A 16,253-nucleotide genomic window follows, 5' to 3' on the forward strand; every position below is an offset into this window, starting at 1 on the left:
ACTTTGCAACAGTGAGTTTTCACATATAACCAAATTATGCTGCACTGATGAAACATTTGCAATCATACAGTCAGACTGCCAAGAACCCATTATTAACCCTCATATACTTTGAGTGCTAATTGGCATAGAAAATCTCATAGCATTGTATACACTGTCCAAAGTCCCTGGTTCAGAAAGTATTAAGTCTTGCTCTAGAGTTCTGGTACCATTAGCATCAGCTTCAGGAGGACAAGGCCTTCCACCATTGACAGACAGGGTCAGTACATGCTTGGTCCTGGTCCTGCGTGCATGAAGACCACAGGAGGCACTGCAAGAGGACCAGGAACTCCAGGGACTGAGCTGGCAGTCTGTGGGACAGGGCCAGTCGCAGACCCGTTCCAGGTCTGGCTTGGAGCCAGCGTCACACTGCTGCGCACTGACAACCTCACCTGAATGGAAAACGAAACAATTAGAACAAGGATGGGCATGGAGGAGTGAGAACAGAGAGATAGATAAGAGAATGTGGTCTGCCATTTGTAAGTGAGGTGCACTGAGATCAACGTAACTGTTTTAGAGGTCCTTCAAAATTTTTAAGGTCTTTGCTATGGAGTACTGCAATAATTGTTGATATCGCAAAGAACAACACACAGGAATTATGAAATAAATTTCACAAATCTGTCTTTTTTGTATAGAATGTACACATTAATTTCACCATCTTACCGAGATATGTTAACCCGTTGAGGACAAGTCCCGAGTATACTCGGGCACGTGTCTATGGGAAATGCATGTTGGAGCAAATTCAGCCCGTCCTCAATGGGTTAAAGGTACACATCACTTCTCTCCATATGCCGTCATGATAAGACAGGTCAACTTTGTTCTTTATAATGTCATGGAAACATCCAATTCTCTGAAACTTTTTTCACACCTTCTACATCTACTACTTTGGCACCTTTAATTGCAGATTTCCCATCTCAAGAGCCAGTTAACCAAATTTAGGATCTGTAGCTTTTGATCATATAGTTTGTAAGATATCTATATAGAACTCTCACCTTCTTTTTTATCCATCTTTCAGCCTTCACTGAATCTACATGAAACATTATGTTCATTTAAACTTAACTAAGCCTGAACTTAACTTTAAGGAAAACTGCACAGAATAAAATTCAGAGTCATTTTTGATATGGATACAATATTACTCTTCCTATGCTCCAAAGATTCTGCATTTTACTTAACTTGTCGAGGATGAGCTAATTTTGCATCAACACACATTTCCCACACACAACTGCCAGAGTATACTCCAAGCTAGTCTTCAATGGGTGAAAACCAATCCCATACTACACAATCCAATCAGTCACATGACTCTGGAGGTAAGCCATGTCACGTGACCAGTCATGTGACTCAACAGTGAACACCACAGAAGTATGCCATCAAACCATATGGCTGGGCTTGCGACTCTGCTCACATCAGTACAGTGTACATGCTGTACTGCAGTTTGATTGGCTGAAAGTTCCTCAACCGTTCTTGAAAATTTAATATGCCAAATCTTTATGACTGGCATTGTGACCCTGGCGTGTAGCTGCAAACTGGTAAGGCCTGAGACATCACACTTTAATACGGTAACTAGGGTGGTAACAATGGTGGATTGCGGCGAAATTGTGTGTTGTGTTTGGCGGCATTTGATGACATAAATGGTATCCCGGGGTACCAAATGAAAATCAGCCATTTTGTTGAACTATTCTTTTTTTTTAAAAAAGGTTGCACCCAGGGTTGCCGAAGAGTGGATATTATTTTGGTAGTGGAGCTTGTGGCACTAGCCACTACACCGCAGTGCACTGAAGCACACGCTATTGCTAGCACAGCGTGCCATGCATGCATCGTATAACATGCAGTGTCATGGGAGTGACTGAGTCACACACAGTGCATGCATTTCTCTGCAGCTGTCCTCGAGTGGACATGAGGTGGCGCTACACAACGCGGTAACCTGTGGTACTACGGTACCCCGGGGTAACGCGTGATGCATCATTTACTCACCAGTCTCCATCTCGCAAACCACTTCCCGCCTCTGGGTACCCGCCCCCTCCCCACAGACCTCCCTGCCACTGGTGGAGCAGTCTGACCAGGGTGTGGCCTGCCAGGAGTAGGTGTGGCAAGAGACGTACAGGTTGCAGGGTTTGGTCTGGGTCAGCTGATCTTCTGGCAGACATGGGTTTAGCTGCCGGTTGAATGGGTACGCTGTTTGATGGACCAATCACAGAGAGGATGGGAAGCAATCAATGCAATGAAAAGGTTACAATTACAAGCACACTGTAAACAATATAAATGTCACAATTTAGACAGTAAAGGCAGATATACTACATACATTGACTCTTGACCCTTCATTGCCCTCCCCACAAACCTTCAACAAAAAGAACAACAGGCAACCCCATTAACCCGTTGAGGATGAGCCTCGAGTATATTCGGGCAAGCGTCTACGGGAAATGCATGTTGTACCAAAATTAGACCGTCCTCAACGGGTTAACAATTGCATTCCTGTAGAATACAATATATATACATTTATGAACCATCATTGCTATTTCAATTTGAAAAGGAGAGAAAGGGGTAAAATAGTCCCCAGGGAATAATTTTCCTGGTATTGCATCGCAATCTGCTATGCATTTTTACACCACTGCTACACAAACTAACTTTTGTGTAGCAGTTTTCTTCCATAGAAGTGTACAGGATACCATTTGAAATGTTATTTATCAGCTGAAATTGCTAATCAAATCGGAGTTGGAAAATTATTCCCTGGTCCCTGTCTTACCTACAATCCTGCGACTCCTCTTCTGCACTCCACCGCTCGTCCCACACGACACGGAGCAGGAGCCCCAGTCTGACCACTCGGAGACAACGCACTCCTCGGCGCAAGGCACGCGGCAGGTGCCCTGGCGTACTGGCTTGGGCTTGCCAGCGCAGTAGGACGCTGTGAGGTGCTCGTTGCGGGCGCTGATGCAGTACACGGCCCGGTTGCGGGTCCCAGGGCCACAGTCATCATAGCCAAAGTCAAGGAAACAGGTAGACCAGCGACCTGAAATGTAATAAATCAAATCAAATTTCATACCACACTAGCTCACAAATATGTGGATCAACATCACCATCTACGACACATAAAACTTTTAACTGTAAAGTGCAACCTATACACACAGGAGGCAAACTACATTTTAATACCATGGTGATAACAGGGCACCATTCTGTTCAATTGCCAGGTGACTTCATTCTTCAGCAATGTGTGAAGAACTTGGATGGCACTGTGTACTGTGCTCTTCAGTTTGACGATGAACGATCACTTACTACTAACATTAAAATACCATACACACGTAGGATCATGTACTGTAAAAGTGGATATTTTTGTGTGACTAATTTTTTTGCGCTCAGCGAGCTGAGAAGAGTTTCTGAGATAACATTTTTAATACACAAATACACGATTGATGTGTTTCTTCATAATCCCCCTGCCTTTTCTGGTTATCTGATTGAGGAGTAATACATTGTATCTGAACAGTCCCACCCAGTAGCATTTTCGGATGAGACTTCGCAGCAACTGGGGAGGCTCATGAAACTTAGATGTACCCTAAATGAAAGTTACCAGGGTATGTGGCAAATATCATGCTCTGTGAATTCTGTTCAGTATTTTAGATGATGATTAGAAGCATTGTTGTTTGTGATAATAGACATACAACTCTTTTATTTTTACCCACGCCGATGAAAATCGGCAGGGGGTTATGTAAAGGGTTCCGTATGTTTGTTTGTTTGTTTGTTTGTTTTTTTTGTTTGTTTGTTTGTTTGTTTGTTTGTTTGTTTGTTTGTTTGTTTGTTTGTTTGTGTACAAGATAACAAGAGAACGGGTAAACGGATTTGCACGAAATGTTATGGGGATGTTTGGATAATGGCAGGAAAGAATCGATTAGATTTTGGTGATAATCGGTTGACCCTTGCAAATTCTGTGTGACCTTGAAGTTTTGACCCTATGGTATAGTGACCACTCCGAAAATTTCCCGTTTCTCACTTTGCGATTTTCCGCTACCATACGAACACATAAACTCCCAAACGATCCGACTTCGCTGCTCATATTAATGTTCGTAAGAATTCCGAAATTTACGTTTAGGCCTATTTGAGGGACTATGTCCTTCTAGATTTATGAAAGTTCGTTCTCCGTCGTCACAAACTGGCCCGTATTTTGATGATTTTTCAAGTTAAAATTGATTGCTTTTTTCGTTGGAGGAGCATTTGCTCGGTCGCAGTCACACTGCACGATATGCGCGCTCAATGTCAATGCGTGTGCAAGGCCGCTGAAAATGCATCGCGCTCTACACTGTTGGTGCAAAATTGCATCGGGGACGTTGCGGCGCTCGTTGGTGGCCGAATACTGGTGCAGTAGACATTTGCAGTCAACCCTTGCGTTGAATAATTCCCGTAGACACTAATCATAGGGGTAATTGCCTAGGGGGTACGTAAATTTTGTTTTTCTTTTGCGCTTTTGTGGATACCATCAAAGATCGTACACTCATACGACCTTTGATATCATCACACTCTCGGCTTGCTATAATCAAAATATCCCGCAAGAAAACGGCGTATTTCTCGATTTTTAGCGCCTTTTCCGCGACCCGTCGCGTAGACAATACTCTTAAAACTGGACTTAATTCACGCGCGCTTGGAAAAGTTCCGATTCTGCACTTTTGACGGTGGAATTTGGGATTTTCGATGGATTTTTGGAGGAGACTTAAGGACTTTCCTGTACGTGAATGAGTGTTAATACCGTATGTGTAATGATGTGATTTGCGTGTGATGTGACTGTAGAACCAAAGATCGTACACTTCAGTGTACGATCTTTGGTAGAACTCACTGGCTGGTGATAAAGCACGCTGGCAATTAAGTGACCGAATTCTGGTAGATGACCGAATGCACATTATGTTTACCCCGACTTTGTACTTAGGCGTGGGTCTGCCGCCTTAGACGGCCCCTCTCTAGTTTACAGATGTTTTATTCATGAAAATGTTTTCAAACTATGATGTGTTAAAAAAAAAAAACTCTATTTTTCTGAGAGTGCAGCTCATACTAGTTGATGAAGGTATTTCTGAGGAAGTAAAAAATAGATTTGAGTTCTCCAATAATCTTCTATACTTTCTTTAATCATCCACAGCCTGAATATTTGTTCACATTTCTGTGAAATAAACCTTGATAATGCCTACAGTGTACATCTTATTTTAGGAGAATGCATGAAGATGTATAAAATGGCAATCCAGTGGCATATCATGTGAATTCTAACTCTCACTCTACTCTTTGTCTTGAAATGAAATAATCATCTACCTGTATAAACTAATACACCAAAGATGTATGTTGGCTTCATTACACTGGCATTCATCAATGCCAAAGCTATTTGTACCTGAAGATAATTTCTTCTCAACATTTTTTTTTTTCAAATATAAACACAGAAGAAAGGAATTAATTCAAACTCAATTGAAAGAAAAGGTTGGAGAAAAAGCTATTAAAGGTCCAAGGAAAACTACGTTTTTAGCAAAACCATAAAAACTTTAGATCTGGAGGGCATTCCTAAGAATGAGATCCCCCCCAAAAAAAAAAAAAAAAAAAATCACAGGTCAATTTCAACTGTTCTCATTTTCTTTTAATTACACTGACAACACAAACATTAAAAATAGATGAAAACAGGAACCATTTTGTCTTGTTCCTATGTTTTTCACAAAGTTGCCTGTATGAAAAGTGTGCAGTTAATTACCCTTTTTTGGTGGTCATACTTATGTGGTTGTTATCTACAGAAAGCGAGGGTGCTAGGGTTACATAAGAGGTGTGACTCAACCCCATGTGGAGTGGTAGGAGAGCTTCCTCTTTTAATGCCATCCTTCAACCTGTAATGACTCCCCCTTTCCTCTCATCATTTCCTTGATAAATGGATGGCAGCGACCCTCAGATAAAGCTGCTGGGTTCAGCCACAGCATGATGGCGTCCTTTCTATCATTGTGCATTTCATCTATACAAACCCACATTATTAAACACGGATGATGGGTTATTGTGTAAGGAAGACTAACCAAAAGAAAAATACTGTTGAGTTTACATCGAGTTACTAATCACGACTAAAGACTGATGATGGCGTGTTGGAGTTTCGTTCAAGTTATAACCATAAAAAAGGACAGCAAATGGAAAATCTACATGCATTTGGGACATCATATATTAATCTAATCAGTATTTTTATCACGGATTGGTATTTTGTTAACTACTAGTATTTTTGCAGACTATTGGTCTTGATTTGCAAATTTTCAAATGCAGGGCATTCTGCACATATGTGACACTGCACCTCAAAACAAACAAAAAGTCGCCAGAGAAGAATTTTTAGTTAAGACCATATTCTGAAAGAGCAGACTTTAAGCTTTAAAATGATGTATAACTCAAATCAAATGGACTCTCCTAACCTATTTAAATATTGGAAAGAAAGCACAAACTCAGGAAAATTGTGAACTGAGAAAAGAGGCTCTAAAGTACAGTGTCTATTCAAGCGCTTAATCTTTACCAAACCGTGCTGGCTGTGCAATGAATGGGACAAAAAACAGGAAGAAAACCACCAGAGTAACAACAATGAAGGGATTATCAGATTAAACTGAAATTAAGCATGCCTCATTAACACATTCTGTCCATAATTAACGCCAACTTTCAAAGCAGTAGCGCTATCCTTTCAAAAGTTATTAGAGTTGAAAGCGAAGAGTGTGGACAAGGTTTTCCAGAAATGAAAAAGGGATTCTAAAGACACACCTAATCACACAATTCTACCAACAATGTTCGAGATAAACTGCTTAAAAAACACACTTTCCTGCCCGTTTTATGATACCAAATTTTAGCATAATGTAAAAGAAGACCCGCTCTTTCAGAAAATATAAAAAAGTCAAGTTCGGCTAGGTTGACCCATTTCACTTATTTTCAGTCCTTACGCAAAATCAGTGTGTGCGACTTTATGTTCGTTTTGAGGTGCACGGTCACATATACCAGGGCCCCATTTCATAAAGAGTTTATTTGATGACAACTCTTTGCTGGAATGACTATTGTCATGGTAACGACAAGAATACAGCTTCCTAATTGGCTGTTTGCTGTGGAAAGTAGTCATTCCAGCAAGAGTTGTCATCCTAACATCTTTTATGAAATGGGGCCCAGGTCTTGAGAAGAATAGTTACAATATGATTGTATGTTGTCGCATTCCATGTATAAAATATAAACATTTGTTTGCAATTATTCTTGCTAAAACCTTGCATGCACTGCCCCCCCCCCCCCAAAAAAAAAAAGTAGAAAAAAAGTCTGATTATGCACATACCATTGTACATGTATGTGACTGCACTCCCTTCATTTTCTGATAACAAATAATTTGTTTTTATCAGGGGCAAATTATCATCATAACATCAAGTCTTATGATGCAATATATTGTGTTGACACATTCAATCATGTTTTGATGTGAAAAATGCCCATGACAGGTGATAAAGGAAAAAAAAAAGAAACATCCACAAAGATTTACATAATCCTTTCATTGGCAACAGGACATACTTTGATTCGCTATTTGAAAAAAAAAGAGAGAAAAACTTAAGATAACATGATCACATGATCACATGATCACATGATCACATGGCATACAATCTCAATCTAAGAATAAATAAAAAAAGTTTAAAAAAGAAATTAAATCAAACAAACCATTTATATGTCCAAGGATGTTATTATGCTAATCTGAGGGCATGATATGAGTTAAGATTCTTGGATTTGATAAATCCTGACTTTGGGCACAACAGCAGAAAATTAAACAGCCCCAGGTACAGTGCTGTGTTTTGCTGAATATTCTAATAACGTGTGATAAAAATCAGTAAGCTAAGATGATACATGAAAGGAAGGTTACAACTTCAGGCTAACTACTTGTTACTTTAATTAGTACTGAGAAGTTTTTTATGTTTAGTTAGTCCAGTACCCTGCAAATGTGTTGTGTATGCTGAACTCACCTTTATGCCAACGGGCACACTCAATGTTCTCACACTCGCGAACCTCCACCAGCGACGGACACTCTGCCCCTCCAAACACAGTCTCCACCAGGACCTCCCGACTTCGGATCTGAACAGCGCCCTCACCGCAGCTCTTGGTGCAGGGTGACCAATGGGACCAGTGACCGACTTCGCAGTCCACGGGGCAGTCTTTGTAGCAGGCCCGGCTGGCCACCGGTTTGAAGCGACTGGCTGAACCTGGAGAAAGGACACATGTGGAGGGAAAAGAAATCTTGACTAGCAGAGACTGTCTGCAAATTGCTGTGACATCTATAGATAAGATGTTCTTACACTCAGGACTGCCACCGCTCACATATTAAATGCAGGGAGGTTCCTATAAGAAAAAAAAATCTTCAAGCAAACATAATGTACACTGTAATTCCTTTTTGAAGATCAACAGCATTTGATATCTCACTTGTCTGGAAGATTCCAGCAAAATTGGGAACACTTGGTAGCTACATACATTTATATGTACAGTACACAGCAAGGAACATCATCATACTGGGATTCTTTTATTCCTCTTTCATTTCTGTAAATACCTTTGTTTTTACTTTCGTTTTTGTTTGCGGGTACCATACTTAAAAGGAGCCCTTTTCTTCTTAACCTGTTGAGGATGAGTCCCTAGTATACTAGGGCAGGGGTCTTAGAGAAATGTGTGTTGTAGCAAAATCAATCCATCCTTAATGAGACAAACATGTCTAAGACGATAAAACATTAACATACATGTGCCAAGGAAAGGTATAGGTATTAAAAATGCAACATATAAAGCTACATTGTACAAGGTATAAAATGAACTGTGTGCTTGACTTTCAGTTTCCTTTTTTTTAACATTTGGAAAGGTTCATCTTTTGTTTAATTATGTTGAGTGGTATTTGATTGATATTGTTGATTGCATACGAGACAGCATGTAAATGTAAGGATCATTCACACATACCTGAAATTTAACGTTTTTCATGATTGACTTTTGTATGAACATTATGCAGTTGCGTTTGCACAAGAGCATATCCACAGGGTTACACAATGGCCAATAAGTTAGATAGGCATTTAAGCAATTTGGAGATTCAAAACACTTTATTTTAGTTATTGGTTTTTGTTGTTGTTGTTTTTTTTTTGGGGGGGGGGGGGTTGGAAAGGTTGCCATTAGTGAATGGTGGCAAATAATATTCATTTTACATAACAATCTAAAAACTGATAACTCCTGCATGTAAATGCAGCTTCAGTGTATACACATGAATGACAAGCTTGTAAACAACCTTGTTTAGCAACACACTGAGGGCTGAGAAGGCATATTTTTGCTGAAAAAAAGTATTTCTATCATTCCTGCAATGGATAAGTGTAGTAAAGAAATTAGAAACAAAACAGTATTTTCCAAGAGTCCTGCATTATCTTTTGGGGGAAAAGAGATACAAAACACTGCAAAAATGTAACAGTTGTCATGTCTGTATACAAGAATCCTACATAACAGGGTTGCCTAACAGGCATTACCAGGCAGACTGCTAATGGGTATAGGAAGGTATCAATTTGTGGAGGAGTGTTGATCCATAACTTCTTGCTGCTAATCGAGTAATCCGCTGGGAGAGAGGTAAGGTGTCAGCAATAAAGTCAATTACCTTTCCCCTCAATGAGTGCCTGAGATGCACCCCGCGCAGTCCGTCCACAAGTTTTGCGGTGAGTGATATGAGTCACATGATTGGTCGTTTGTTCGCGCTGTTAACACGTCAGTAGTCTGCAACGGCTGTGCACCGAAGCACTAGCATTTCTCATCAGTCAATATTTTATGAATGCAGTGCCCTGTCTTATAAAACTTGTAATAGAAATCAATCAATCACAAATCTCTTGAAAGCTGCAATCAATCGCAACCTGTGATTGATTGACTGCAGTTCTCCGTCGTAATTTCAATCATAACTTTTTATAAGATCAATTTGCATTCAATCATAAAGTTGTAATCGATTTGAATCAATCACAAGTCTTTACGAGACGGGGCACAGGAGTCTAGTGGGATATTAATGCTATGACATGTAGAAAGTTTTGATGTGCTATATGGTATTAACCTCACACACAAGATAATACAAATTCAGGTTGACATAATGACCTTTAGCGCGTACTCGTCTTGGGTGTACTACAGAATACAGGAAGTATGGCATTAACAGTATGGGTATTGTTCAATGTATGATAAACACTAACAACACAAAGAGGACAGGCTCAGTAATGATACTCAAAACAGAACTCAATTTAAATAAACATGTTGCTACGTCCATCTCAGTGGCTGTCTAGAAATGATAACTTGTGGCAAACTGACAAGAGCAGTAACGGATGTGTGCCATGATACAGTTTAAAGTAGCTTCCAGCTTCTGTGTTTTATGCACAACTGTGTCAATTTCAAGTTTCTTTTTACTCAATTTTTCTCCCTGACCCACATCAAATTAATGCTTTAACCCTAACTAGGCCGGGGAGGGGGGGGGGGGGGGGGGGGCCCCCGAGGCCCCCCCCTCGACGTTCCGTGTGATGTATCGCTAACGCGAAAAGCTATTGCCGCGACGTTTCATGACTTTTTTCATTCAAGTCTCTCGCATCTTTTGACACCAAATTTGCGATGCCCGGGCGTGTGGTTTGGAAGTTACGCATAAATATGTATGTGCATGTCAAACCAAAAATTGCGCAAAAACGTGAATTCGTGTACAATTTCAATGCAAACTGTGCTTACAGGCAAATTTCATAAAAGTATGATTATTTGGGGGTTTTATTGATTAAAATCAGTTAATAACATATTTTCTTGATCAGAACAATGTTGCGGACAAGTTTCATCGAAAAAACAATGGAAAACATAAAGTCGAAAAACAAGGAAATACATAAGAAATTAGAAAGAACAATAAAATACTTAAGAAATTTTTTCTGATGGCACAATTTTTTTCTCTTATATTTACTCAGGACACTAAAAAGAACATTCACACAAAAAAAGTGCCCATTTTGAGCTTTATTTAGTGATTTATACCAAATTGTCTGATTTCATGCGCGCGGTCGACAGCCGAGATCTGGAGGGGGGGCCTGGGAGGCCCCCCCCCCCCCCCCCCCGGCTCTATGATCTACCTAAATAGCCCGGCCTAGTTAAGGTTAACACTCCAGGTTATCTGTCAACAAAGTGTAATCTTTCGCAGTTTTTCCTTCGATAGACAGAGCACTTAAACTCTTCTCCCACAAATTTGACCTCCACACAGCCTTCCCTCATCATTGGGACTGAGAGATAATAATGATGCTATAATTAGAGAGAGCCTGACATGCCCAGGAGAAAGTGTGACAGACATATGGAACAGCTTTGAGCTGTATCTGATTGAAGCCGAGACACAGTGGAGACTGCTCCCATTTATCACTCAGTACGTAGCGACCGCCTCCTCAACGAATGCCACTCAAACACCGCATCCCTGCACCAAGGCCATCTTCAACCCCCCTCTTAAAGAATGCCAGTGGGTACTTTGTTAACCCATCTGCTTTGAAAACCTGCTGGCTGCTACACAAAGTCTATGGGAATGTCAGAATCTCACATGAAATGGGTTGAGTACACATAAACCAAGCAGAGTGCAAATGAGAGTGAATTTCTGCTTTCGCAATCTTCATCAGTCTGAATTATTGGAAGAGCTAGTCTCAACTCCAGGACATTTCTCATTCTCTGCAAATTTCACAGGAAATAGGGCCTGATGACCATAGACAAATTTCCTTGTCGTTTGGTGTTAATTTCACCATGCAGTACAAGTGGGTCTCCTATAACACCCTTGGTTTATCTTCTACATAACCAGTTTAGCCCTTGGAGTATATGAATCAATTAGAAATCATGCCATTACTTGAGCTCATTTTTCATTTGACAACAGCATGCCCTGTTTTTGTTCTAGTATTCTACAGAACAAGAACAACAAATTTTCCAATAACTACGTGTATGCTAATGTTCATATGAGTGCTAAAGTGAAAGCGCATGGGTTCCTACCGTGCGCAGAGCAGCGTTTTTGATGCATTATGGGATAGCTCATGGGACAAACTCGCCCTGGTTTTGGCTGCATATAATGCACTCATGTCATACCCTGTCTTTATCCAGGGGTAATCACTGTTGAAGATTTCTTCTCTTTCCATCATGTGACCAGCACACTGAAGCCTTGCAGTTGTGAACCATGACTCTAGTGACTGCAAATCAGTAAAACTTAGACACTTTTAACTCTTTTAAGCTGAATTATGGCCAAGAAAAAAGAAGACAAATAACTTCATTGAATCATATGTGACCCGCTACAACAAAATGATCCTAAAGTCGGGCGAGGTCGATTATTTGAAAATTGCATGATATAATCCCCTAATCTTTCTGCTTTAAATTGATATATAATCACATTTTATAAAAATAATCGGCTGCGGAGATATCGATGTTTAAAAGAGAGCATGTCGAGACGTCTGGAAAATCACTGTTTCGAGAAAAGCGCCCTAAAAGTCTTCCTTTCGACGCAATCGCGATCAAGGGACATGCAAGTCAGTTTTCACCTCTGGACAATAGAAGGTAAGCCCTAGCAACCCTCGAAGAGTTCATTCAAGCACATCAGCGTCGGCGGTCTCCTCACCAACCAATCAGTGACTAGGATGTGAGAAGCGGCTGAGCATAGCGTACCCCGCCCGCACGCACCAGTCGACTGGGCAGTGTGCGAGCTTCACGCTTCGATTAGCAGCAAGCAGCAAACTGACCAATGAGATCACTCTGGTCGTTGTTAGGGGCGGAACCTATCTGTGGCGCTCAATCCAAATTTTCGAACCAGTTTCTGCTTCGTTGAAACGGCAAAAAACATGGCTCAGAAAAACGCTATTTTTTGGTCTTCCCTTTGATCATTTTGCTTCAAAATTTCGACAGATGATAGAAGACATAATAGACTCCAATAATATATCAACATCAGAAAATCGTAAGTTTTGACAAATTTTAATGCTCTGACTTCAAACACGATTTTCACGGCTTCGACCGTGCGCGACTTTAGGATCTTTTTGTTGTAGCGGGTCACATATGGGAATTGGGACGTGCGTGAGACAACCTGAAGCGACAACCGCACAAAGGAATTCCACAGTGCATCTGTGACAGGGCTCTTCAGCATGCACAGAAGCTTTCTGCGCATTCAAAAATTCATTCACATTACAAGAAGTGACTCATGAAATTCAAGAAAATTCAAGCAAATTACACCTAGGCCCTGTTTAATGAAGAGCTAAAATTGATTATAAAGTTGATTTCTATCATAAGTCTATGGCAGCCTGTGTGTTTAGGAAATTTAAAATCAATTACATCTTTTGATAAAACAGGGCCCTGACAGAGATGTAATTTTAAAGGTATTCCTCCACTTGTTATTCACATCTCAGACTGGAGGTATGTGTTTTGTGTGTAAAAGAATGACCCAAAGACACTGACCGAATTCATGAAGATGGTACAAATGAAACCATGGTTTAAAACCATGGACAAAAACCATGGAGCGCCAATTGTCGCACGGAATATTTTGTTACAAAAGTGGTCATTTCGTTGACAAAATGACCGTTCGTTAACAAAATCATCATTTCGTGGACAAATGTTCATTAGTTACAAAATGTTGTCATTTCGTTACAAAATAATCATTTTTTGACGAAGTGACTGATTTCGTAACAAATTATTCCACGCGACAGTTGGCGCTCCATGGTTTTTGTCCATGGTTTAAGCCATGGTTTCATTTGTACCACCTTCGTGAATTCGGGCCCTTGTATGCTTTGAGTGCTGATTGACACAGAAAACCCCATAGCATTGTACACACTGTCCTAAGTCCCTGGCGCAGAAAGGGTTAAACGTACCAGACTCTTGACAGGTGGAGTCCTCATGTAGTGAGAGGGGTGAGCTGCCGTTCTCCATGCAGAAGACTTGTCTCGTAGCGATTCCGGCACCGCATGCCTCGCTGGAATTCCCCGTCAGATGACATTCTTGCCAATCCTGGACACAGTGTGAGAGAAACGTTATGACGTGAAAAACTGTTTAAGAAAATATGTATGGAAAGTTCTTGAAGTAGAGCTTTCTGCAGGTGGGGTTACAAAATTCATGCAAAGTTGAAAGGATTGCCCTCTGGTATGCAAATTTCCTGGTGATGATTAAGGTGGTTTGTTTTTTTGGTTTTGTTTGGGTTTTTTTTTTTACAGCTGCCCAGTAATCTGTTAGTGTGTACATGATAGTAAGGGTACATTTTTTTCACTACACCTGTAAAAAGGACCCAACAGCAATTTTTGTTATAATTTCATCACAATTGCATCATTGAAAAAACAGAACACAATCCTCAATTTGACCCATGTCAGGAGCTCATGCAACCTTTCCTATCATGGAGTAAAAGCAATTCATCACTGTTCGATACTCAAAGCCCTAGAGTCCATGCATGCTGTATGGGGAAAAATACCTTATTCATATAAAACACATTTTGGCTGTTGAAAATTAAGAAAGCACTTCTGCTAAAATGGAAGTGAAACAAACAGTGAAAAAAGAAATAGAGTATATGCAAGTGTGCAGTAGAGAGGGACAAGTTAGAAAGGTAGGGAGCAAGGGATAACTTTGGGGGCGGAAGGGGGAGAAGATGGGGGATAAAGCAGAAGAAAGTGGCAAAGGAAGAAAGAAATCAGATGGAGTTGTAGATTTCACAGTAAAATTGCAATATCAAAGAAACAAACAAAAACAAAAAAAAAGTTTCATTAGGGAGAGAGAATCCCTGCTAGAGTCCCTTATAGGACCCAAACTCACCTGCAGAAACCACACATACTGTGGGCAGATTGTCATATTCCGCTCCTCGCACGGCTGGTGGTCTGTGAGGGGCGGACAGGGCACCCCTCCATTGGAAGCTGCCCGAATCACCCTCCTAGATCGTGTCCTTTTCAGAGAACAAAACACACATTTTCATGACAGTTGATTCTAAACTGATTAACAAATTGCCCTTCATCAAAGTATTACGTAAAAATAGACACTGATTGTGTCTTAGTGGTAGCAAAAATAAAAAATTATAGGCATACATATTCAAGTTGGACTCAAAAAGCGATGACCTCTAGATTGCTAGACAGGCATCCACCAAAACTTGCCTTGTTCTCAAATAACAATTAACAAATTGCCCTTCATCGATGTATTACGTAACTAGAAATGTCGCTATGGCGACTGGTATGCCTCCGCCATAATGCATGATTCTCCTAATAGGTCTAGATAGTACATGTGGACAATGTGTGATTACATTTTCACAAAACTGGCAAAATAATGAAATGACAAGTTTGTCACAAATGTGTTGAATGTTCACCTTCCTTGACCTTGGTTTAATTGGATGAATAGAAGAGCATGTATTTGGGGATTTAAGGACTTTAACTTGACTTTGACCCATTCATACATTTATGCATTCAGTAATTTTCATGGTACCGGTATGGAGAAAAAGTGCAATTTCTGTACTGAATAGTAAATTGTTACCATGTTCATCTGGCCTTTGACCCTAAAATTCATAAGATAATCACGTTCAGGTGGAACATGCATAAATATGCAGTAAGTTTCACGATAAATTGAGCCACTTCCGAGATATGGAGGAAAAAATTAGTTCAGCACTTTCACTTGATCTTTGACCTTTTGACCTTTGAGGCAAAAAAAAAGAAAGAAAAAGAAAAAAAAAACTCTCAAGAGAATTTCTATTAGGTTACACGTGCATACACCAAGTGTAAAAAAAAAATAATAATCCTGCTGGCATTGCATGAACATGAGGGAAATAGTAAAATTTTGAAGTGTTGCACTTGACCTTTGACCCCTGACCTTTGACCCCATGAACGCTACATTCTCTAGATAATCACTGCTAGTCAGTACATGTATATACTATGTTCCATGAAGATACCTTGAATAATTTTCCAATTTACAGAGAAAAAAAAAGAAGTTTTAATACTTTTACTCAACCTTTTGACCTTTGACCTTTGACCTCATGACCCAAACTTTCACCAGAGAATTTAAATTGGCTAATACATGTATACACTAAGTTTCAAGAAAATATCTTCAGGCACTGCATAGATATAGTGGAAATAGTGAAATTTTATGTATTTGACCTTGACCTTTTGACCTTTGACCTTGAGCACGTGCACCCAAAAGTTGATAGGCACAACTTCACCCCCTAATACACATACATGCCAAGTTTCATTAGGATACCTCAACAGGTTTTGATAGTTACCTTGTCCACAAAATTCATT

At 40.1% G+C, this 16,253-nt stretch overlaps 1 protein-coding gene across 1 annotated transcript in view; it reads right to left on the minus strand.

Annotated features, from left to right (window-relative positions):
- The window catches only part of LOC139718779 (thrombospondin type-1 domain-containing protein 7A-like), a 58,731-nt gene that overhangs the window by 20,150 nt on the left and 22,328 nt on the right, over nucleotides 1-16,253 (minus strand). The window contains exons 4-9 of the mRNA XM_071630243.1: nucleotides 14,791-14,917; nucleotides 13,863-13,998; nucleotides 7,995-8,231; nucleotides 2,777-3,040; nucleotides 2,008-2,208; nucleotides 207-428 (exon numbers count right to left, since the gene is read on the minus strand). Of these exons, the coding sequence (XP_071486344.1) occupies nucleotides 207-428; nucleotides 2,008-2,208; nucleotides 2,777-3,040; nucleotides 7,995-8,231; nucleotides 13,863-13,998; nucleotides 14,791-14,917 (1,187 nt within the window). The remainder of the gene's footprint in view (nucleotides 1-206; nucleotides 429-2,007; nucleotides 2,209-2,776; nucleotides 3,041-7,994; nucleotides 8,232-13,862; nucleotides 13,999-14,790; nucleotides 14,918-16,253) is intronic.

This window comes from Diadema antillarum, unplaced genomic scaffold (genome assembly GCF_040938485.1).
Source record: "Diadema antillarum isolate AM-2024a unplaced genomic scaffold, OU_Dant_1.0 scf00000099, whole genome shotgun sequence".
In the NCBI taxonomy this organism is placed as follows: Eukaryota; Metazoa; Echinodermata; class Echinoidea; order Diadematoida; family Diadematidae; genus Diadema; species Diadema antillarum.